Source organism: Papio anubis, chromosome 7, assembly GCF_008728515.1.
Source record: "Papio anubis isolate 15944 chromosome 7, Panubis1.0, whole genome shotgun sequence".
NCBI classification, from domain to species: Eukaryota; Metazoa; Chordata; class Mammalia; order Primates; family Cercopithecidae; genus Papio; species Papio anubis.
In genome coordinates, this window is record NC_044982.1 from 26,168,721 (window position 1) to 26,193,389 (window position 24,669).

General features: G+C 37.9%; 2 protein-coding genes across 16 annotated transcripts in view; one reads left to right on the top strand and one right to left on the bottom strand.

Moving 5' to 3' along the window:
• The window catches only part of CEP128 (centrosomal protein 128), a 449,960-nt gene extending 441,550 nt beyond the window's left edge, over window positions 1-8,410 (top strand). For 13 of the 14 annotated variants that reach the window (XM_021941917.2, XM_021941915.2, XM_021941920.2 and 10 more), the window contains one exon: window positions 7,301-8,410. In XM_021941917.2, coding sequence (XP_021797609.2) covers window positions 7,301-7,404 — 104 coding nt within the window. In that variant the 3' untranslated portion in view covers window positions 7,405-8,410. Of the gene's footprint in view, window positions 1-3,236; window positions 3,282-7,300 lie in introns of those variants that run through there. The other variant, XM_031669042.1, reaches the window with a different exon arrangement.
• Window positions 3,353-24,669, bottom strand: part of LOC103886387 (endogenous retrovirus group K member 5 Gag polyprotein-like) — a 43,183-nt gene continuing 21,866 nt past the window's right edge. The window contains exons 5-6 of one of the 2 annotated variants that reach the window (XR_004185375.1): window positions 7,293-7,400; window positions 3,353-6,321 (exon numbers count right to left, since the gene is read on the bottom strand). The gene's annotated coding sequence lies outside the window, so the exon portion shown is untranslated. Of the gene's footprint in view, window positions 6,322-7,292; window positions 7,401-16,974; window positions 17,011-24,669 lie in introns of those variants that run through there. The other variant, XR_004185376.1, reaches the window with a different exon arrangement.

Genomic DNA, 24,669 nt, shown 5'->3' on the forward strand with positions numbered 1-24,669 from the left:
CATGGAAAAATTAGTTTAAGACCAGTACATGATAGTGATATTCTTAAGTCTGAGAAAATCCTCATGAATCATACAAAAATTGTTCAAGGATATTCATAATAGTACACAGTTTACTAAAAATATGTAGAATCCCTCCTTTTTGGACTTTATACTTCTCAGAATAACTTAAATAACCACCCAAGGTAAAAATCTTAATTAGGCATATTTTTTGTTTGGAGATTGCTAGTAACTATGGATGAGTGAGTAAAAAATGTTATTTTATAATAAAACTCAAATTATCAAAAAATTGAAGGTCTTTGCAATATAAATGTTGAGAAATATGTAATCTTGTACAAAGAGTAAGAATACTATTACTGCTAGATTTCACTCTGTGAATATTCCGTAAATCTTGATAAATGTCATCAATGTCAACAAGGTATGAGTCCATTGGCCCAAAATGCCACCTGCCACCATCTATCCCTGCCATCTCCATTCCCTCCTATATGTGGTCTTCAAGGTTCAGCTTATATGTAATTTCCTTACAGAAGCTTCACAGTTTGAAGTGTAGTCTCTGTTATGAGCACCCACAGTGTGCTACAATTTTTCTTTTTATCTTGAGGATAGGAGCAATGCCTGTTTTGTTCACCACTGTTTCCTTGGCACTCTATATAGTAGTTGGCAAATAGTAAATACTCAACTAATATTCAATTAATATTAAATTAATATACATGTAAGTTGTTTTTGTTAAGTCCACATTTATCTAAACTTTTGGGATCCAAATGTTATTTAATGGATTCTTATTTAGGAAATAATTTCACTCTTCAGTTTACCATGGGCCTGTAGGATTGTACATTAAATTTGATAATTCTGTCATTTAAAATAGCTATATTGCTCTAAAATAAAATACCAAAATAAGCCACTAGGAAGTAGGTCAAATCCAAGGGTGATAACTCTCATTTTTGCTGGTTTATATTCATGGATTCATTGAATAAATATTTATCAGTTTCTGATAAATGGTTTGGGTTTTCATTATTTCATGATTATTTTATTCTAAATGCAGAGCATTTTTTCTTCCTGTCCTAATCATTTTCCCAAGTGACTTTGTATCTACATAATCCAAGAACCACCCTTCAATATGGACCTCAAGTTGGTTATGGCACCTCAGAATTTGATATACACATAGGCCAATTTTCTTTTTCTTTCATATTTAGCAATAGAAAATTTTCTCCAAGTCCTTCTAATATAAACAAGCATGGAGGAGGAAGTAGGGACTTAGCACCATGAAACATCACAGTGTCCCAATTACTAAGACATTCAAGAGCCTGGAGATAAACAACACCATGATGTGAACACAGAGTCTTTGTTATACTGCTGTTACTTTTGCCATTATGACCTTCATAAGCCTTCCTAGAAAGGCACCTAGAGGGAAGTGGTTAGAAGACATTAAATGGAAAACATCAAGATTTTTGGAATTGTATTTATTACTATGATAGGCAGTGAAAGAACCTGTATTTAGGTTTTGACACTAGCATTTCATGACCAACTGTGGTCATTTCTTTAATTAAGATATAGTTCTCACAAGCAACAATAGGTTTCTATAGAAATACACTGGCTGAAAAGGAAATAAAGTTAAACAGGAAAAAATATCAAGAGCATAATTGAAAAAGAAAACATTTATTATAGTTTATATTGTAAAATCTAACTGAAAAATTTAGCCTAAAAAGTAAAACTCTTTATTAGTTTAATTAGTAAAAAAATTAATTAATTGATTAATCCATAGCCTTATGTTTTACTATTCTTCTCGTGTACAAGTTTGTTTTATGATTTTCTTCCCAGACTTATCCCCATATTTTCAAAAATACTTTTAAAAATTTAATCATAAGTACCTTGTCATTAGTTACTTTCAAGTAATTGAATTATAATTATTTCTAGAAAACATATTTATTGTTATGTGCTTTTCTGATAAGCCGTAAGTTTTCTGTTTTTAATAATGGGGCACATTAGCAGTGAGAAACATTAGGATTACCCTGAGTACTTCTTTTTTGTAGCAAAATTTCAGCTCAGTTATATAAATTGTCCTGTAATTTTTCTTTAATCTCCCTTTAAATTGAAAAATGAAAAAGAAGAGATGCCAGGACCAACAAAGAGGAAAACAGAACTTACAGCAAATGAGTAATAGAGGGAACAGAGGATGTTTTAAAGAATATCATTAATACCCTTTCAGAGATAAGAAAAAATATTATATCCACTAAATTTAACAAGGGCAAAATACTATGAAAAAGGAACACAGACTAAGCAGTGTCAGAATTTTAAAATATAATTTCCATAAAGAAAAAAGAAAACCAGAAAGGTGGAAAACAATGTGAAATAACCACAAAGAAAGGAGAAGAAAAAGAAAAAGAATGGGACAATAGAGAGAAAAGATAAAATTTTTAGAAAATCAATTCAGGAGGGACAATAGATGATTAATGTGAGTCTTGAGAGAACAGAGAAAACAGAACAAGAGGCCAGGAGTGGCCAGGCCCACCCAACAAACACCCACTGATGGCGGCCATGCTGAGATTTTCCTTCGCTCTTTTCCTATATAGATGCCCATGTGCCCGGATCCTGCACCTTCCTCTTTCTTGTTTCACTCCTTTCTTTTGTAAGAGTGATGCAGGACAAGCAAGCCCCAAAATTGAGGCTTAGTCTAGGCGGGTTCTTGGCTTCACCCAGGGAAGAATTCAAGGGCAAGCCGGTGGTGTTAGCAGCAGTTTTTATTGAAGCGTCAGTGTACAGCAGCAGCAGAGGTCCTGCCGCTTACAGAACAGGTCTACCCCACAGACAGCGTGCCCAGAGCAGCAGCCCTGAAGCAGTTCTGCACTCATAGTTATACCCACTTTTAATTATATGCAAACTGAAGGGCAGCTTATGCAAAAATTTCTAGGATGAGGGTGGTAACTTTCAGGTTGTTGGGTGGTTGCCAGGAAAATGGGCAGTAACTTCCGGGTGTTGCCGTGGCAATGATAAACTGACAGGCACACTTGTGGGCGTGTCTTATGGGGAGGTGCTTCTGCTTGAGACCCGTTTTAGCTAGTCCTCAATTTGGGCAGGTATCCAAGCCCTGCCTTTGGAGTCTAGTCTCACCTCCTACCTCTAGAGCACATAAAAGAAAAGGAGGTGGGAGGCCGAGGCGGGAGGATCATGAGGTCAGGAGATTGATACCATCCTGGCTAACATGGTGAAACCCTCTCTCTCCTGAAAATACAAAAAATAAGCCAGGCGTGGTGATGGGCGCCTATAGACCCAGCTACCCAGGAGGCTGAGGCAGGAGAATAGCATGAACCCGGGTGGCAGAGGTTTCAGTGAGCCAAGATCATGCCACTGCACTCCCGCCTGCGTAACAGAGCGAGACTCCATCGAAAAAAAAAAGAAAGAAAAGGAGGTAAATATTTCTAGTCTTTGTATTTCTAAAAATAGGTTTCTTCCATTAACACTTGACTGAAATTTTAGCTGGCTATAAAATTCTAGTTGAAAATGATTTTCTTTCTGAATTCATTGAACAATTATCCTCCAAAATCCAATGTTGTTGAAAAACCCTTCATTCATAGATAGAGACTGTCACTCCTTTGGAGTCATCTTCTGCACCTGCTTCCTACCCTACCACATCCTTTCTACTCCTTGCTCCAGGAACTTTTAGGATCTTTTCTTTCGCCCCAGTGAGTTTGTGATGATGTGCCTCAGGGTGGGTCTTGTTTTATTTATTCTTCTAGCTACTTTTAATCTGGACACTCATATTTTTCAGTTCTGCCATAGTGAAGGAAGAACGGAAAGATTCTATCCAGAAAATTTGCAGGAAACAAACTAAAAACTGATAGATTATCTGATACGATTGAACACTTAAGAAAAAAGACTACTAGTGGGCATATGGCAGATCTAACTGAGCACTTAGAAGCACGATGGTCACAGAGAAAGAGCAAATAAAAAGAAATGAAACAAAAGTCAATTAATAAACCCAGGAGAAAAAAATGAACAAGCAGAGCAATGTTTTCATAGTATACTTACTATGTTTTCATGAGCCATATTTAGTCATAATAATGTAAACAGTCACGTAACTAAAAGCTCATATGTAACTATATTGGGAGTATGGGGTGAGGAGAAGGGGGTGAGTGTGGATAATGTCTAAAAATATAAATCAGAAAATAGCAATATAGGCTTCTCCATGTTTTACAGAAATGAAATAAATACAGAAAATAAAACTAGAAGAGGTGATCATCATAGCTGACTCTCGGGAGTGGGATTGTGGAATTCAGAGAGGTGGAACAAGAAACTCCTGCTTTTCTATGTAACCCTTTGGTATTATCTGATATGTGTATATACACTTTGGCTAAAAATGATTCTTACAAAGACAAGTGTTACTAAGAAAACCCCAGCTTTTATGTCTGACTAGGAAACGTCTAATTTTGTTGTTAAGTTTCAGGTGGAACATGAAAGCTGGGGTTTGGAGTTTGGAGCAGTTGAGATCTGTTTGGAGACTTAGGGAGTGGATAGTCATAGGTCCTTAGGCAGACATGAGTTTCTAGGCTCACAGAACAGTCAGCTCCTTACTGTAGTTGGAATTTGTACTGAGTGAGGCCCTTTCGTTTAAGCTGTAGATGCTAAGACATTCATTCTGCTGACTTAGATGCCCTGTCAAACTGTGACCAAACTAAAGCACAGAATCATTGACCATGGAAAAAACAAAGGAAATGGGAAAATACTGCATAATTTGTGGTCTCTGAAGCGATCCAGCATTAATGAAAGTTTGTTTTAAGAAGTAATTTATGTCAGCTTTGTGTAGTTCAGGTCAATTCAAGAAAAGGTAGATTCCTTCTGCCAGGAAGAAGGGAAGAAATGTATAAATTGTAAGTTTATATTGCTATTGGAAATAGGAACACAGAAATCCATTCTTTAAAGCCATGATCACTACCAAATTTATCCTGGCTTGCTGGAAGTTATGGCCATGAGTCAGGACACTCTTTTAGAAGACTTGGATTCCATTACCTTCAGCCTGTAGACAGTGGGGACTTAGTAAGAGAGACACATAATGTCAGCTTTTGAAACTGTCATTTTTGCTTTTCAAAAGTGGCAACTGACCACTAGTCACTATGTATAGCTCCTTTTAGACTAAAGAAACACAACTCCAGGACAGAGCCATCACATCCCAGAACTGGGACCAGACCAGATTTCACTGAGGTCCAGAGTAATCTGACGACTTCTAGAAATCTCTCATTTTTTTAAGACTGAAATGCTTAATCTTTGTGGAGTTGGTGTCTCCAAACCAGATTTTAAAAATAAATGCATATTATAAATTTCCTGTAAATCTAAAACTATTCCAAAACATAATGTTTGTTAAAATAAATGAACCAAAAAGGAAAGAATTGTTATTCTTCATGGGGAAAATATGTTATCTAAGGATTAGTGTAGGAGTTGGAAGTGAATTTTACATATTATTTAAATTTGATATTCTTAGAAAAGCAAATTAATGAAAGATGCTTAAAAATACTATTTCACTTTCTTACCTCAGTATACATTCCTCTAAAAAGAAAAGTTAGTATTCTCACTTTGTGTTTTGAGGTGCTTAATGGTAGTTTAAGTCCCTGGGGTGAAAAATAATTTATCCACAGCAAGAATAGCACACTATTTTCGTTTCTGTGTTATACTTCAAGGTCCACCTGGTTAACTGTGAAGATACTTCATATGTAGCCTGTCCTCAGCCTTGTAGAATAAAATGCCAAAGATTAATGGCAATGAAAACACTAGGATACTGATAAAGGCAATAAAATCGTTTCTTGTCCATTAAAGGATTTAATTCTCTGAAAGCACAGTCTCTCTGTGTCTCTCATTTTACAGGTTTATTTTATGTGACTGTGGTTCAGGTATTTTTTACTGATCGGTTAAATGCCGGATATTTTTAAATAATTGAATTCTGATTTTTGCAAGTTGACAAGGTACTCTCTAGAGGCACTCCAGAAACCAGCTAGAAAATCCCCAGTTGGCTGTCATTTTAAAATCCCTCAACTATATTCACTTGTTCAACCAGTATTTACTAGAAGGCTGTGCGCTATGTCCGGTGTTCAGTTCTGGAGGATACAGTAGTGAACAGGACAGACAAGGTCATCTCATGGAGAAACAGGTAGCGAACAAGTAAACAAATAATTTAAAACGGTGATTGGTGCTATCAAGGTGAAATGACAGAAGGTACCTGGAACAGGAGCACTCCTTTAGATTGATGATCAGGATCTGCCTTCCCGAGGAGGTTACAGCTGAAACCCGAATGGCAAGAAGCAGCAGCTGAGTTGAAATTGGATGGGAAGCGTCTTCCTGATAGTGGGGGCAAAAAGTACAAAAGCTCCGGAGAAGAAAGGGACATGGTCTCCTAGAGATACGGGCTACTGAGCGAGTGAGGGAGAGGGTGCAGCCACAGTCAGATGTGTGGATTTTATTCTGAGTTCACTGGGCAACCATTAAGGGCAGGCTGAGGGAGTCATGCAGAAGAATGACATAATTGGATTGACTTTTCAGAAAGGTGACTGTGGTTGTGGTGTGGAGAAAGGATCGTAAGGGAGCAAGAAGTAAACAGAAAGAGAGAAAATGGTGACTTGGGGTCTGTGATGAGAGTAATGGGGATGGTGTGAATCAGGACTCAGGTGAAATTGGTAGGGAGAGTCATTAGAGCTCACTCTTAAACTGAATGGATGGGTCAGACAGGACAAAGGAAGAGAGGAACCACGGTTTGAGAAACTGGGCAGATGGGCGTATCATTTTTCAAGTTGGAGAAGAGTAAGGAATGAGCAGGCATCAGAGAGTAGAGAACAGGAGAGATTTCACACAGACAGTTGGATACAGGCATCTATAGCTCAGACGAGGGGTAGGAGATAGTAAAAGAATAGTACACTCAGACTCCAGGTTACTTTCAGTAGACTAGAAGTTGTAACAAAGAGGATTCCATAAAAAGGAACCCTTAAGATTTCTGCCTCTAAAATTCTGTGCGAGTGTGCATATGTGTGTGTGCGTGCACCCATGTGTGGTTTATATCATTGTATCCTGACGAAGCACACACTTTTTACTCTCAGGTATTCTTCAAATAAAAGAAAAATTTTAATTCTCATGTGTTTTTTTTAAATGTCATAAATTGGATGTATTTATTCTTAGGTTGAAGGTATCTTAGTCCCTGTGAAGTTTAATTATAGAAAACTAGATCAAACACCATGATACATTAACTGCCTTCTGCAAAATTAATTTTTTAGGCCAGTTTTATATTCACCTAGGTTTATTTCTCTTTTTCTTCTTACCTTGCCAGCATTTACCAAAAGAACTGTTGCTCCAGATTCAGCTTCAAACAAGGAAGATGCCACAATGAATGGAACAAGTTCACAATCCAAAAAAGAGGAATATGAGAGCTAAAAAAGCAAATGTAATTTGTTATTTTACATGAGTGTTTTACAAACAATAACATCTCTATTCTTACAGCAATTTGGCCCAGATTATCTAACAGACATACCTGCAACTTTGGCTCTTTGGTATTGCCAGACATCGACAAAAGTGACAATACTGTTGGTCCTTGTAAATGGTAAACCAGTCCAAATAATATCAGCTCATGAATGATGTGCAGCTAATTTATTTGCAACTTATACTAGCACAGAAAGAATGATATTTTTTTCACTTTGTATTTTCCTTTTTCAAGTGTGGTCAGTCACATTTTCCCAACCAAAATTTCGATTTCTAATTGAGGCCTTTCAAAAATTACTGGCTAAAAAGAAGGAAAATGAGTTACCCTTGAGGCAAAAGTTGCCAGCACTTTAGATTCAGGGAGCATTTATATACAACTGATTTTTTGAAAAATGCTTTCTCCCTAATAAATTATCATGTGTTATAACATGTCATGGAGATGTGCATATATAACATTAGACAGGCCACTTTATAAATGCTCAGGACTTTTATATCCATCATCTCAGCAGTCTGCAACTACATACAGTAGCTGAAAATTATTTCCAATCATCCATTTTTAATAGCAATAAAGAATTCATAAATGATATCTGAACTGTTGAGCACTGTGAAGAATTCATAGCACAATTTATTTATTTGTCTTTTTGTGGCCAAATATCCTACTGTGATCACTTCAGTCATATCCTGGACCGCCTTTGGTTTACTGTGACTAAAATCATAGCACCAAACTCCTTTGTCCATGAGATATGTATATAATCTTGTATAATTTGGTACTATCTGCTTCTACCATCCCAACTTTTTTCATCAAAGTGTTTAAGAACATATTCCCTTTACGTGCTGATCTCCTAGTGGAGAAAGATTTATAGTAAATGCTAAGTAATAGTAAACTTTCAGGAACTGAATCCTACTGGGTCATGGATTCTGCACAGACAAGGACAATAAAGCAATACCTTTGTAATATGCATTACATTTTGTGTTCGTTAAAGTACACTTGCTCGTTAGAGTTCTCACATTTCATAAAGATTCTTCCGCTCAAGGTATGTTGTCCTAACTTACCGTATTTGATGGTACTGAAGAAAAAAATGGCAACCTCTTTCCATGAAATTGAATGCAACTCTTCCTATAGAACATGAAGATATCTCATATCCAAAAATTGCGTAACACAAGCTGTGTAACCTGAGAGTATAGCTATGCATCTTTATCATTTATGCATTTTAAAAATCTTTTGAGTTCTTACTATATGCCAGTCATTGTGCTAGGAGGAAAAAATGAGATACAAAAACAGGTATGCACGTCGCAAAGTGTGGTTGGCATTAGGAATTACATGAAAACAGGAGTGATTTGTTCAGGGTAGCTGGAGAAATTTGGGGTTAGACAACATTAAACAGATTGGGTTTTCTTTTATCTAACTTCAGGAATTCTCAGAGCAATGTAATGTACTAATGAGCATTACGAGGATTTATTAGGAGTATCCCATGCAGTGTGACTCACAGTCCTGGTGATCCATATAAACTATATCACTGTATGGTAATATTTAAAGTATTGAGAATTTATTTCCATTGATAGTTTGACCAACATCAAAATATTTTATCTCCCTGGTCCTAAATAACCAGCAGAGAAGAATATACGAGGGAAAATCAACAGGTTTTATTTAATTCCTATGGATAAATGTTAGTTAAATAACTTTTTCTTTTATGTATTAGTAGGGCCTTCATGCAGTCCATTCTCTTCAATAAGAACTGATTTAAACCATTATTAGTGCATCTGTGTTCACTTAAAAAAAATTGCACCAAACCAATTAGACCTGAAAATGTAAAGTAACTCAAATTATTTACTTGAGAAATCCTTGAAAACATAGTAGCCAGTGATTTTATAACAGAATGGAGAGGAATCTTATGAAATAACTTTTTCAATCTAAAAAAAAAAAAAGCCATTATATCATGTTATTGAATGCCCTGTGCTACTGTTGGATGAATGAAGGTGTCTGACTTAAATATGGAACACACAAGAACTTCAAAGGCAAAGTCAACTTTTTGTGAACAATAATTTTGTCAAAATTCCTTGGCCTCCTGTTTATATAGAATTGAATCCAGGGACCTGTCTCCTCTGAGGATTTTTCCTATCTCTTGCAGTTACCCTACCCTTGAGTTGGAAATCAAAAAGAATGCTAAGGAAACATTAATAGCTTGATTTGTGCATCTTAAAGCCAACAACTTCTTTCCTTTACTCACCCTTTTGGCAGGATAGCCTCCATTACATGTGATATCGGCCCTGTTTGAATGGTAGCTGGTCCACCATATTGCTTGTAGCACAGGGACACTGGGAAGGATAAACCTTATTCTGCAGTAAGCCTGGTCCAATACTTAATTTGAAGGTTGACCTTTTTGGTTTAATAATTTGATTCTTCTGGCCATCTTTCTCCCTAAACACACTGAACTTCCATTGAAGTTGCTGAAGGCTACAGGGGGAGAAACACAGCTGGGAGAAATCTGGCTTGATGTTTTTCCCATTGGCTAAGGTCATATTATTTCTTTGACTAGTGTCTGACTGGAAGGCTGAAAACCAGTTGGTTATGTAACGTTTTATGCACCCAGTTTCTCAGAACCACTAACTTTTCTTATTGTTATAGTTTACCTACCTATTTTTTACTAATAAAGAGCTAAAATCTATAACTTAATAAAATAGTACACATACAGCATTTAAAGTTTACATGTATAAAAAATGCCTACCTACTTAAGAAAATGAACCTACTTTTCTTCATTTTTCTCCTTTCAAGTATGGTAAGTGCATTTTTCATTTTGAGTCTCGGTTCAGTGATATGCAAAGTACATTTAGAGCCATTTAGTAGTTGTTACATTTTCTCTAATCTGTATTGAATTTTGTAGTTAGATAACACATCGTGTTTAAAATAGGACCAAATTCTAACATATAAGGAGATGGCACATTTACTTAGCAAACTCTTTTTTTTTAGGAAGGAATAAATACCTCAAATTGTTTTACTCAGGATTTGTTCTTATTATAAATGCAGCTACACATCCTATGGTAGCCAAGAATGTGAATGATCTTTGAGTAATTTTCCAAGAGCCTTACACCCCCTCCCCAGACAGACTGTTCCAGTGTTTTCTCTCAATTTAAAACAAAACAGAAAATTTGTGATTTTTCATGGCCTTCAAATGAGGAAGCTGTTCTCACGAAAGCATCTGGTTTTCTTGGATCAAAACTAAATTATGAACCTTAGCTGGAAAGGAAATTTGGGAAAGTTTGTATATAAAGGCATTTCATGCACCAAAGTATGATATGAAAATAGTTCCATCTTTCAACGTTTAAGTTCTCAAATGTTTAGCAATAGAAACATATCAACTTATCCCTATTTGACAAAAGAAATTTAAACCACGAAAGATTCCATTTAGTTTCATTTCCTTACAAAACACGACACATCTAATTTAAGGCTGGAAGAAATGCTTACATGGAAAAGCAGAACTTTAGATTCCAAGCCCCCAAATAAATTTCAGAAAATTCACCCTAGCTTTTGATTAGTAACAAAGTAAACCAATCTGCTCTTTGGCGAAACCAGCCGCACCTTCTAGTTCTAACCTCATCTGGCCCTCATCTGCCCCTATTGGCTTCTCCTGCTATATCTAAACCTATGGCCATATCCTACCTAAATTCAAGCCCAGCACAAGTCACCCTTAGTGTTCTACCAGGATAGCCCCTACTGTGGACCTCTGAAGTCTAGTAACTGTTCGACCCACACTATAAGGGCCGACTTTAGGGTTTGTAGCCCCTGCATTTCTTTTCAGAAGTAGCAAATTAGGAAATGATTTATATTGCATATGTCTTTGGCCATTCTTATGACTAAAACCCTAGGGATACTTCTGTGGTTGGGCATCTTTTCTTCTCTAACATAGCTGGATTCTGATGTGGGTGCAAAGCCCTGTGATAATTGTGGATGTGAACTTGCTCTCTACAGGAATATACTGGATTTCTAAACTGCATGTTAGCTACATGTTAGCTCCCTTTCAGGAAGATGTTTGAAACAATATATCATCTGATGGCCTCCATTTTTTATAATGTAGAACCTAATGTCTCTGAGCATATAAATGAGAATGTTGGGAGGTGGGAAATGCTACTATAGTCCAAACAGAGCCTTGCAATATCTGTCACCTGTACTTACAACATAACTTGCTATGTTTCAGGAAACTGAAGTTACACAGTTGCCAATTGCCATTCTCTGGACGAATGCTCTCTTTTTCTCAAACAGACAGATGCTAGGCTGTCCTGTGCAGTCTATCTTCTGTTGCCCCATATGACCCCACAACTTGTCGCCCTCTCATTTTTAATTACTTTTAGTGAAGCAGTTTGACTGATATTATTTAAATAAAATTAAAGTTACAATTTATCCTTACATATTGGAACTCTGTGTCATCTTAGCTGTATACTTCATTGGAAATAAAGATCAGAATACTGGCTTGAGGCAATATATATATATATTTTAACAAAACTAGTGGATCCTGAACTACCAACAGTTCGGATGTTACAATTTAAAAGTAAAAAAATTCTGAGGGAAAGTAGGATAATGTTATATGTTCCTTAATCACTAGCTCACAATCTTCTTTACATAATGATTTAATATTTTCTTAAAATCATGCTTGCTTAAAAAAATGCCAAGTTTAATTTTGATAGTATTAGGTTTTCCATCAAATTATACAGTTTTCTTTTTTTTTCTTACAAATTTTTAAACCGAGAGTCAGGTGTACTTGTGAGTCATTTGAAGCCACCAAGCATTCAAATGGCTTTCAAAAGTGCGAGACACTTTGCCAATAATGCGAAAATTTGTACTTCGAAACAGTGCATCTCTTTGTCCTTGAGATACTGTATTTCTATTGGAAATATTTCATCTTTCCCAGTCTGTCTCTCTTTGATATCCTTCTCCGGTATCCAGTCCTCTCCTCAGTGATCTTTAGAAGCAACTTTCTGTCCTTTTTTAGGGCCCGCCTGTGGGCTAGAGTCATACTCACTTGCCCTGTGCATGTATTTTAAGATAACAGGATAATCGCAAGCATAAGGAGTTAGTGAGATTATTACATGAAACACTTTTGTTATTTTTCTTAAGATGTGAGCTGATCTTTATTAACCAGGTGTGAAAGACTTCTCTGGGTAAAATAAGATCATTACTCTTCATCCTTGTATGATAATACACAGCTGTTTTTATTACAGTATTTGTAGGTACTTCATATATCAGAGAACCTATTCATATCACCTTCATCACCTAATAGCCAAAAAAGCAATTCCCAAAATGTGTGTCCAATTGCACATTTGATTTAAAATTACAATTTCAAATATATCCCCTTTACAAGCTTTTTTCCTCCCTTTTCTTCTTAGCTCTTGAAGCCAGCTATTATCAGATCATACTGCATAACTCTTATTCAGTGTTATCCCTAGGGTAGTGGTTATGCTAGTTTAGATTTTGTTTGTCCATTGTTGCTCAGCACTTAGCTGGATAAGGGAATGAAGGATGGCAGGAGTTCTGTAAAATGATATGAACACAGAGGAAGCTGGGTTGCCTTTAATAACACACATTTTAAACTGTTTACTGGAAGGAAAAAACTGTGGTAGCACCTCATCCTTTATGTGATGCAGGGTCCTGGAAAGAAGCATTGTGAGAAGTCCTGTTGAACTTGATGTGCTCTATAAAGTCACATTTCTGATGAAAGTTGCGCGAATCCTTCATGGTCTTTATAGACTGCTGGCTAGCAGTTTGGATCTGGGTGCAAAGTGATCAGCTTTCTGATGTTTTTCATTCGGGGTGCCCTGTGCTTGTCTCTCATTTTGGATTTTCATTTTATTTATGCTGTCATTAATTCCACTGTGAGTGAAGATACAGGCTTGATTTATGACTTAGCATATTTGAAACTTCCCATCTTAATGAACCCCAAGCTGTTAGTTACCAGAAATAAAACAGTGATGGGTAGCAAAGTCATCTAACATGGTGGCTTTAGGAAGGTGGGCATTAAAAGAGGTTTGGAGAAACCTACAGATTTCTTTCTTTCTTTCTTTTCCCCCCTCTGGCCTTAGTAAAATAGATGCAACAGTTCTAACGAGGCACTTCCTGCCCAGAGTCACTGGCAGAGCAGCCTCCACCCAACAGCTGCAGCTTGAGAGACCTCATGCTGCTGGCCAAGGTTCATTCTGTGCTTTGACCAAGACCACAGCCAATAAAGCCAGTGTGTACCGTGGAAAGAGTTTCCCATTTTTTTTTTCCATTGGAGAAGTCTTTTGTGAGGTTAGTTTGACTGTTCCAAATTAACAGTGGTGGTCATTGCTCATTTCTTAATTTTAACTGCGTGTAAACTCACGGATTGGATTCCACTGAGGGTAAATCATAGTTTTGTGAGGAAGATACATATCCTTTTGTTCAACGATTCCTGAAAGCAATGGTTCACAAAGGGTGGTCTCAAAACCTGCAGCAGCAGTATCACCTGGGTGCTTGTTAGAATTACATATTCTCTAGCTATCCCCAGACCTATTGATTCAGAAGCAACGATCTATGCTGTAACAAATCCTCCAGGTGATTCTGATCAATGGTCAACTTCAAGAACCCTGCCTTGACATTCATTTTATTATAGTCATCTCTGAGTTTTAGTGCCTATCCCAAAACAAAAATATGAAAGTGGCTATTTTCCAGGTGAAGTACAAGAGTATTTTCTTTTTAATTTGATTTCCAGTATCATGTGTTCTCCCAGGTGTCTGAGCTGTGACTCAGTCCTGAGGCTCACCCAAGTGAAGGTCTTAAAGTCATTTCCAAAAATGCTTGATTAACTACTAGAAGTTACTTCCCACCTCCTCCTTCTAAAAGACTCTGCCCGGACTCTACCCATTCATCAGGATCATCATCAAGACATCCAATTAAATCAAGGCCTATAGTATAGTTCTTCTGTTTGGTTTGAAGGACAGAAGTAGTATTTGATTGTAAAGGTTGCAAATGTCTTTAGAGTCAAGTTGTAATTCTGTTTTCTCTCTCCCAGGAACTTCAGAGCAACCTGATTTGGGGCAATGATTCCACATTGACATTTCACACGCAATTTCATTTTTTCTTCTCTATACCAGTGGCTCACAGTCAACCACTGTGTTTCAGGGTAACATTTCCAGACTTTGACATTGTCATGTGAAGGAAGATTTTAATTTGATGATTCCTTGATATTTAAATCTCATCCAGCTTTTACTTCAATGTCGACATCAAGATCAGGGATTCTTTTCTACCTTTCCATCTTGTTGTCCCTGAAAGACTGAGAGCTGATAGCCGTATATGATTTGTCTTGGCCTTTTATCTTACAGTGTGTACCCCCCTTAAATATAATTGATAATATGAAATATTTGTTTGTAATCAAGTTGATGCCCCTCCCCTTATTGTTTAGGAATGGACTACAGGAAAACCTACCCAGAATTTTCCGATTCTAAAATGTCTAAATATTTTCAAGAATAGAAGCTTTGCTAAGGACTCCCCACCCTTCCAGCCAATTGCAACAGTTAAAGTACTAGAATGTACAGGTCTTGCATAAATAACAAAACCAAGTAAATGGAGCAAACAGCATAGCTCCTCAAACTGTGTTTACAATGTCTTCAGTGATTTTATGGTTTGGAATTTGTACCAAGTGGTAATGTAGATAATGTCTTTTAAAAACAGCCTACATGAATATACACATGCATTTTATTACACCTGCTGTTATCTACTTTGGAAAAACTTCCCATCATTGAACAGGCACATATGCCAACAATTACATACTTCAATTCCTAAGTTTCCTCAGCACTAGTGGCCTTCCACTCAAGAAAGCATTATTTCCCTTAATTCAATCATCTGTCCATTTATTCATTCATCACTAAATTCTTGTGGACCTATCATGTGCCAAATCTTATTTAATTGGCTAAAAAAGTCTCTAGTGTATATTAACAGTCTTAACTTTGTGATTTTTAAGAATTTCTGTATAACTTATTTACTTGGTATGCTGATAAAGTTGGTTAACTAGACCTACAGGTTTCAGTATGCATAATTCATAATTCCTAATAGCAATTATAATGGTTATACACAACTTGAAGTTGGTACGACTAGACTTGACTATGCTAAACTTTCATTACTCATTCATGTTTCACTGTTTATTGCTCTTCTCAGAAAAAGGAATGAAATTGGACTTTTGGAAAGGAAGAGGGATCTAAAAGTTCTGTATATTGAGATAATATCAAATAAGAGAGCCAAGACCCTTGTGTTATCCTTGACCCATTTTGAGATAAATACTAAAGGCAAAGCCATACAACCCAATAATGATTCTTCTCATTTTGTTTTTGGGCAGCCTTTACTTTCCAGAAGCAAGGATCTTGTGTATATGTATGTGAAAATGTATCATTTGTTGGGTATTAACTGAAGATGAGATTCAGATTCTCAGAACCATTACTGGATATAGACTGAACTTCTCATAGACAGATCTCACGTGAGAACAACGCAGTACTGGAGCCACTGAGGGACAGCTGTCCACAATGGCTGCCAACTTCTTCCTGGGGCTACCTTGATTCCACTGCTTTTGAGCTGCAGACAATGTGTTATTTCTCACACTAATGACCACAATTGAGGTCAGATTTCTCTACCCTTTCTCTTTTGGGACTGTATTTCTTAGAGGAATGTGCAGTTGTAGACACTGATACCACAGAGCAGATATAGAAAAACTTTCCCATGCAATATTTGTTCCAACAGATGTTCAGGCTAAATGTTCAATACTTTATTGCTCTTCTTGGAGAGTCATTACAAGTGAACTGGAAACAAAGAAGGAATCTAAAGGAGAATAAGTTAAAATCTTCCTGTGGGCTGTAACCCTCATGTTGAAAGCATGGATGTGAGTGGTATCTTCTTTCATCCTTTCAAATGTGTATGAAATTACCCGCCTTCCTAAGGTGATAACTGATGCCATCAAAGTGGCAATCAACAGAGTGAGATCCATGTTCATTCTGATACTGATATCAATACCATGACTTTACATAAATGTTTGATCAATTTAACAAAGCAAAACTGCCTTTTACCAACAGAATAATTACCGTCTGCTGATAGCATCATGGGAGCTAATTCCCAAGTGACCTATAATTTGTGTGAGGACCCATGTGGTAACATGGATAACCCAAGCAGGTCTTGGTAAGGTTTGATCAAGGTAAATCATCACCACTTTGATATTTGCCATACATTTTATAATTAGTAGCCAGAGGTCTAGCATATAGAAAAAAATTGTATAAATGAGAACTGAGATTGCCTGGGTGCAGTGGCTCACGCCTATAATTCCAGCATTTTGGGAGGCCAAGGCAGGCAGATTGCTTGAGCTCAGGAGTTTGAGACCAGCCTAGGCAACTTGGTAAAAACCCCATCTCTACAAAAAATACAAAAGTTAGTTGGGCATGGTGGCACACACCTGTAGTCCCATCTGCTTGAGAAGCTGATGTGAGAGGATCGCTTGAGCCCTGGAGATCAAGGCTGCAGTGAGCTGTGATTGTGCCACTGTACTCTAGCCAAGGCAACAGAGCGAGACCCTGTCTCAGAGGAAAAAAAAGAAAAAAGAACCAAGATTAGGGGTTTTACCGTTTTGATACCATCACCTGTTGAACATCTTAACTCTTTCAATCAATATTTTATCCAGAATCAGAAGCTTTAAAAGTTGCATAGAAAATTGCCAGACATAACTATGGTACCTAGAAAGCAGCTTATTTGTTAAATTACATATAGCTGCTACAAACATGTCACTGTATTTCTAAATTATAAAATGTTTCACTAGACAGTAACCTCTTTGAAGAAAGGCATTGTGTTTTGCCTGGTACTGTGGCTGACATACAGTAAGTGTTCAAAATACATTTACTAACTGAACTAACTCCATCTATACTCTCAACCATCTTTCCTGACCACAGTGAGCAAAGTGTGTTTATTAACTGGTTTGGTGGCCAAATTTGCAGTCTTTCAGCACTTCACAGAACCACTAGCTTGATTATATTCATTTAAATTCACATCACAGTGTTGTTCTTGGAACTTCTGCCTGATAGTTTAAATCATGCCTTCAGTGCCATGAATGGCATGAAAACCACACCAATCAGATAACATCACTATGTCACCACTATTAATAACTGATTTACTGAGCATGAAATATGCTGATTTTGCCTTAAAAGATATTAGTAGAGTATCTGTGCTTTCATTGCATGCATTATTTCTCTTTTGTGTTTGTGCAAGTCTACAGCTGAAGGCCTGAGTGTGTGTCAGCCATTATACTTGTGGATTTTTGTGTGTGTATATATATATATCTGTCATCATCACATGCTTCCACAGGACTGTCCACTGGATGGTTAATGTGGAACAAAATCCTTGAGATTGTAATGTTGCTCCCTTAAATTCTAAGTTGGCTTTGCAGTGTGGGTTTTTAGGGAAAGTGGAGAGACTCATAATGATAAATAACATCAATTGTTCCCTGATCGTTGACTTTTCAATATCATCCTCAGTAAGTTGAGCTTCACCCCCTGTAGGATGTGGCAGGTTAATCTTTGCTGAGCCTTCTTGACCTGCCAATATTTGGCTAATGTACAAGCTGGTTGTGGTTTGGTTGCCTCTTCATCCCACCAGTGATCCTTTATTTTAAGATATTTGGCTCGAGAAACTTGCTTAGCTCACATGCCAATTTCTTGTCATTTAGCAATGTATTTGCTTACTTGGGCTAAGTGTCTGCTATGAAAATCACTTAGAATTGTGTACTTCTGTCCCTCTTTGTTTCTTTACCTTTACTATTTCCTCTCTCTCTATATTGCCATTGCAATTCACAACCCTTTCTACTAAAGTGATGTTTGGCACATTTTGAAATTTAGGTCATAAAGTTTGAGCTTCCCAAGGTTCGGCTTTTTCAGCTGATATGTCGGGTGATGCACTGTTGTTGAAGCAATGGATAATGTGCTTTTCATGTGTCTTGTCACTCATATAAACAAAGCTTCCTAGGCCCTATGCTATAGTTAGATAGTGCCAGTTTTTTAGTATAGATACCATAATGCAACTTGATGCTTGTCAGCCTGGTAAGAGTGCTATTCATTCTAAGCTTCTGGTGCATGCACAATGAAAGAAACTGCCATTGTACTTCATGTTACTGATGACATTATAACTAAGAAAGTGCATACTACACTGCATGTTTCTGGACAACATAAGCATTGGAATAGTCAAGAACCATATGCTTCTTTGTCTCTATAGCAGTACATCAGTAGTAGCTGACATAACATCACTGACTTTTGTTTTGAAGTTATCCAACATACTAAACATAGGAAAAGACACCACCAATCGGTGACTACTAAAAGCCCAGCTCTGTAATAGATATCAGAAAAATGTGCAAAGGATGTAGCATTTCTGCTATTATAGTTGTTTGTGTAAATATAAATATTTAGTGAATGAATGCAATCTGGAAAAAACAGGATGCTTTTAACTCCTCTCTTCGTAAAAAAAAAAGGAGCGGCACTTTTTCTTTAAAAAAGTATTCTATCACCCAAACTACATTTAACTCTCTTTGTCCCTTGACAAGATAACAGCTATACCAGAATTTTGGTCAGGTTTTAAAAATAAAAGCTCCTAAGTATTAAGTCTACCTACTTTTATTACTAGAGAATATTCGTGTTTATTTTGTCATCCCAGATAATATTAAGAATTACTCTAATACCCTTTTTAGATTTAGATACTAAAGTAGGAATTCGGCTATTTAAGGTGAACTAGCATCTACATACATCTAAATGGATGGATTTAAAACTGCAGTCTCTGGTTGGCTATCCTGACTACTGTAAGGAGATTAGTGTTAGGTCCAGAGAAATCCTGTCTGTCTGTCACTAATTGTGATGTGACACTGAGCCTGCCATTTTACCTCTCATGGCTCTTTACTGTTAACTGAGGAAGTTGAATAACTGAGTCACTTTCCATTTCTATAGTTTATGAATATACTGTTGAAGTATAAAATAACATTTGGCACAGGATTAAAGCGGACAATATATAGTCTGAATCTCGCAAAGCTAATGCTAAGAGAGACCAAACCATCTTTGAATTATGAGCCTTGTAATATGGTCTGGCTGTGTCCCCACCCAAATCTCAACTTGAATTGTATCTCTGAGAACTCCCACATGTTGTAGGTGGGACCCAGGGGGAGGTAATTTAATCATGGGGGCCGGTCTTTCCCATGCTGTTCTCCTGATAGTGAATAAGTCTTACAAGATCTAATGGGTTTATCAGGGGTTTCTGCTTTTGCTTCTTTCTCATTTTTCTCTTGCCGCTGCCATGTAAGAAGTGCCTTTTGCCTCCTGCCATGATTCCGAGGCCTCCCCAGCCATGTAGAACTGTAAGTCCGATTAAACCTCTTTTTCTTCTCAGTCTTGGGTATGTCTTTAGCAGCAGCATGAAAATGGACTAATACAGTAAAGTGTTACCAGCAGAGTGAGGCGTTGCTGAAAACATACCTGAAAATGTGGAAGTGACTTTGGAACTGGGTAACAGGCAGAGGTTGGAACAGTTTGGAGGGCTCAGAAGGAAACAGGAAAATGTGGGAAAGTTTGGAACTTCCTAGAGACTTGTTGAATGGCTTTGCCCAAAATGATGATAGCAATTTGAACAATAAAGGTCCAGGCTGAGGTGGTCTCAGGTGGAGATGAGGAACTTGTTGGGAGCTAGAGTAAAGGCGACGCTTGTTTTGTTTCAGCAAAGAGACAGGTGGCATTTTGCCCTTGTCCTAGAGATTTGTGGAAATTTGAACTTGAGAAAGCTGATTTAGGATATCTGGCAGAAGAAATTACTAAGCAGCAAAGCATTAAAGAGGTGACTTGGGTGCTGTTAAAGTCATGCAGTTTTATAAGGGAAGCAGAGCATAAAGTTTGGAAAATTTGCAGCCTTACTACGCAATAAAAAAGAAAAACCTATTTTCTGGGGAAAATGTCTCCTGGCCATGTCAGAGATCTTCTCGGCAGCCCCTCCCATCACAGGCCTGGAGGCCCAGGAGGAAAATATGGTTTCCCGGGCCAGGCCCAGGGTCCCCTTGTTGTGTGCAGCCTAGGGACTTGATGTCCTGGGTCTCAGCCACTCCGGCCATGGCTGAAAGGGACCAGTGTACAGGTCGGGCTGTGGCTTCAGAGGATGGAAGCCCCAAGCCTTGGCTGCTTCCACGTGGTGTTGAGCCTCTGGGTGCATAGAAGTCAGGAATTGAGGTTTGAGAACCTCTGCCTAGATTTCAGAAGATGGATGGAAATGCCTGGATGCCCAGGTAAAACCTTGCTGCGGGGGCAAGGTTCTCATGGAGAACCTCTGCTAGGGCAGTGCAGAAGGGAACTGTGGGGTCAGAACCCCCACATAGAGTCCTTACTGGGGCACTGTCCCGTGGAGCTGTGAGAAGAGGACCACCATCCTCCAGAACCCAGAATAATAGATTCACCAACAGCTTGCACTGTGTGCCTGGAAAAGCCACAGACACTCAACACCAGTCCATGAAAGCAGCTGGGAGGGAGGCTGTACCCTGCAAAGCCACAAGAACAGAGCTGCCCAAGACCATGGCAACCCACCTCTTACGCTGGCATGACCTGGATATGAGTCCTGAAGTCAAAGGAGATCATTTTGAAGCGTTAACATTTGACTGCCACACTGGATTTATGACTTGCATGGACCCTGTAACCCCTTTGTTTTGGCCAGTTTCTCCCATTTGGAATGGCTGTATTTACCCAATACCTGAACCCTCATTGTATCTAGGACGTTACTAGCTTGTTTTTAATTTTACAGGCTCATAGTTGTAAGGGACTTGCCATGTGTCATGAGACTTGGGACTGTGGACTTTTGGGTTAAGGCTGAACTGAGTTAAGACTTTTGGGGACTGTTGGGAAGGCATGATTGGTTTTGAAATGTGAGGACATTAGGTTTGGAGGGGCCAGGGGCAGAATGATGTGGTTTGACTGTGTCCGCATCAAAATCTCAACTTGTATTGTACCTCCCAGAATTTCCACGTGTTGTGGGAGGGACCCAGGGGGAGGTAATTCAATCATGGGGGCCAGTCTTTCCTGTGATATTCTCGTGATGGTGAATAAGTCTCATGAGATCTGAATGAGTTTATCAGGGGCTTCTGCTTTTGCTTCTTCCTCATTTTTCTCTTGCCGCTGCCATGTAAAAAGTGCCTTTCACCTCCCGCCATGATTCTGAGGCCTCCCCAGCCATGTGGAACTGTGAGTCCAATTAAACCTCTTTTTGTTCCCAGTTACAGGTGTGTTTTTATTAGCAGTATGAAAATATAACGGCCGGGCGCGGTGGCTCAAGCCTGTAATCCCAGCACTTTGGGAGGCTGAGGCGGGTGGATCACGAGGTCAGGAGATCGAGACCATCCTGGCTAACATGGTGAAACCCCGTCTCTACTAAAAATACAAAAAAAAAAAAAAAAAACTAGCCGGGCGTGGTGGCGGGCGCCTGTAGTCCCAGCTACTCGGAGGCTGAGGCGGGAGAATGGCGTGAACCCGGGAGGTGGAGCTTGCAGTGAGCCGAGATCGCGCCACTGCACTCCAGCCTGGGCGACAGAGCGAGACTCCGTCTCAAAAAAAAAAAAAAAAGAAAAGAAAATATACCTTGTTTTTCAATGTTTTATTCAATAATGACCTGTCTGTAAAATCATTTTACTTGCATAATCTACCCTCCACCTCCTTTTTACATGTTATACTTTGCTTAAAAATAGTGTAGGATTAGAATCCTTCCTCTTGCACAACTTACTAACTGTGTGATTTGGGGTAATTTTCTTAACATTTCTGAGCTTCATTTTTCTTATTTCTATAAAGGAACTGATTGTATCTGCCTTAAAAGAGCTGTTAGGAGACTTATATGTAATGGCTCATGAAAAGTGTCAGCCTTAGAACCTGGCACACAGAGGCTCATCATAAATGTTTCTTACCATCTAGGCCTTATGCACTTCATCCATAAACTCTGAGGTTCTGTCTCTATTTATTAATCAGCAGCAAATCACAGAAGCTGTAGAACAATGAGTGACAAAGCTCACTGGACTCTGGCATTAGCATATTTATTCTGTTAGATTGCATTAATTCATCAAATATTTACTGAATGCCAGTTCAGATACATAGAAATAGATATGTTGTTATAAGCATGTCTTCAAATCTACCTGTGTATCAACAAATGGGATATTGTTTACTCTATACCTAACAAGTATCATGTTCTATATGCAAACAGTATTCAGAAGAGCTTTAAATATTTTAACTCAATCCTCACAACAACCCTATGTGGTTAATATTATCATCATTTTCATTCAAGAATGTATCTTATATGAGGAAATTGAGGGACAGTGAAATTGAGTAACTTACCCAAGAATTCATTTTGGTAAGCATGGAGCCCAAATTGGAATGCAGACAGTATGTGTTGCTTTAGAATGCATATGTTTTGTCACTCAGCTACATATGCAAAGTGTCATTTTAAAAAATTATTTTAAAGAATCAATGGCACCAATGAGTCTTTTTCTCTCTCTCATAGAGGGTGTTTTAAATAGTATTTCCAGGAAACGAAGGATGGAAGGCAGCTGTCAACCACACTACACTGCTTAAATCTCATGGAGCCTTGATGGTGCGTCAGGTTTTGCTATGCCTATCTTCTCTGTGACCCAGGAGAGGGAACAAAGAGCAGCCAAGTGGGGTTAGATGCTGGGGGCTTAAGCAGTAACTGACTCCATTTTCTGTTTCTACACTCCAGCCAATGCCAAGCAATTTTTTAAAAAAAATTTAAATACTTTTCTGCCCTATCAAATACAGGGTACACTCTACTGAAAGAAGGCTCTGCTAGTAAAAATTGTTTTTTGATTCAAGCAGAAAAAAGGGGGAAAACCGTGGGTGTCAAATGAAGCTGAAGGGAAGTGTCCAGGAAGAGAGGGAGGAATGGGGAGCTTTTCTTTTGAGTGTTCTATTAAAATGTGTGAGTGGAAGTTGGGGGTGGATTTCATGAGTAAATATGGAATTTTGCCACCAAATTCTTTCCTCCAGAGCTAATATTCTCATGGGATATTAATATTAATACAAGGAAAAAGGCCCTGGGTGAAGAAAAATTATTTTCCCCTTCAGGGGCAGAGTTCTCTCATGATGACTGTGAGGTTAAAGAGTTCCAGAAAGTACTAGTAGAACTTTAAGCACACTATCATTAACAGACAGAAAAACAGACTATGACCTATTGGATTCTTTTTGGAAAGTAGAAAAGAGGAACCTGGTAAAATCAGCCAAAGCAAGGACCTTTCCCTCCCTGCTTAGAACTTGCTAAGCTTTCCGTAGTGTGTGGGCCTTTTAGTTATACTCATTATTCAGGCCTAATTCAGGTCATCAAAATAGAAATGCATGGGACAGGTGACTGACATTACTGCATCATGGTTTAGATATATAGATAACATGGGGAGATGCTTTACATTTTATGAATTTGATCATATTTCTTTTATTTATGGTTTCCTTGAATCATTCTTTTGGAACATTCTAAAAGAGCCAGAGGAAAAAAATGGAAGTTTTTCTCAATCAACTTGACTTAGTGGATAGCTAAATGTGCAGTTTCAAAAGCTTATCCTTTTGAAATACTTTTTTATTAATAAAAGCCCAAAGAAACCTTAATATGGGCCACATAACTATAATGTAATTTTTCCAAGGTGAGAAAGGCTATAATACTGTACTATTAGAATATATGGATTTTCATAAGAGCAGCTGTTGTTTCACTAAGGTTTATATTATTTTAGGTCCTAGTTTTCTGTTTGGAGGTATGTTAATGAGTTCCTTGTTTAATTTATTCCCATTCTCTATATTTCTGATTCTTACTTGTATGATGTGATTTATATTCATTGTTTTGATGTGATAGGAATGCCAACAATGTGCCTTTGGTTTTCTTATGCTTAAAAATAATAATAATAATAATAAACATTAAATGTAAAGTCATGAAGGATTACAAACAGTTGTGTGTCCTTGATTAAATTTTTTTTTTTTTTTTTTTTGAGACAGAGACTCACTCTGTCACCCAGGCTGGAGTGCAGTGGCACCATCTGGGCTCACGGCAGCCTCCACCTCCTGAGTTCAAGCGATTCTCCCATCTCAGCCTCCCGAGTAGCTGGAATTACAGGCGCGTGCCACCACACCTGCCTAATTTTTGTATTTTTAGTAGAGATGGGTTTTCACCGTGTTAGCCAGGCC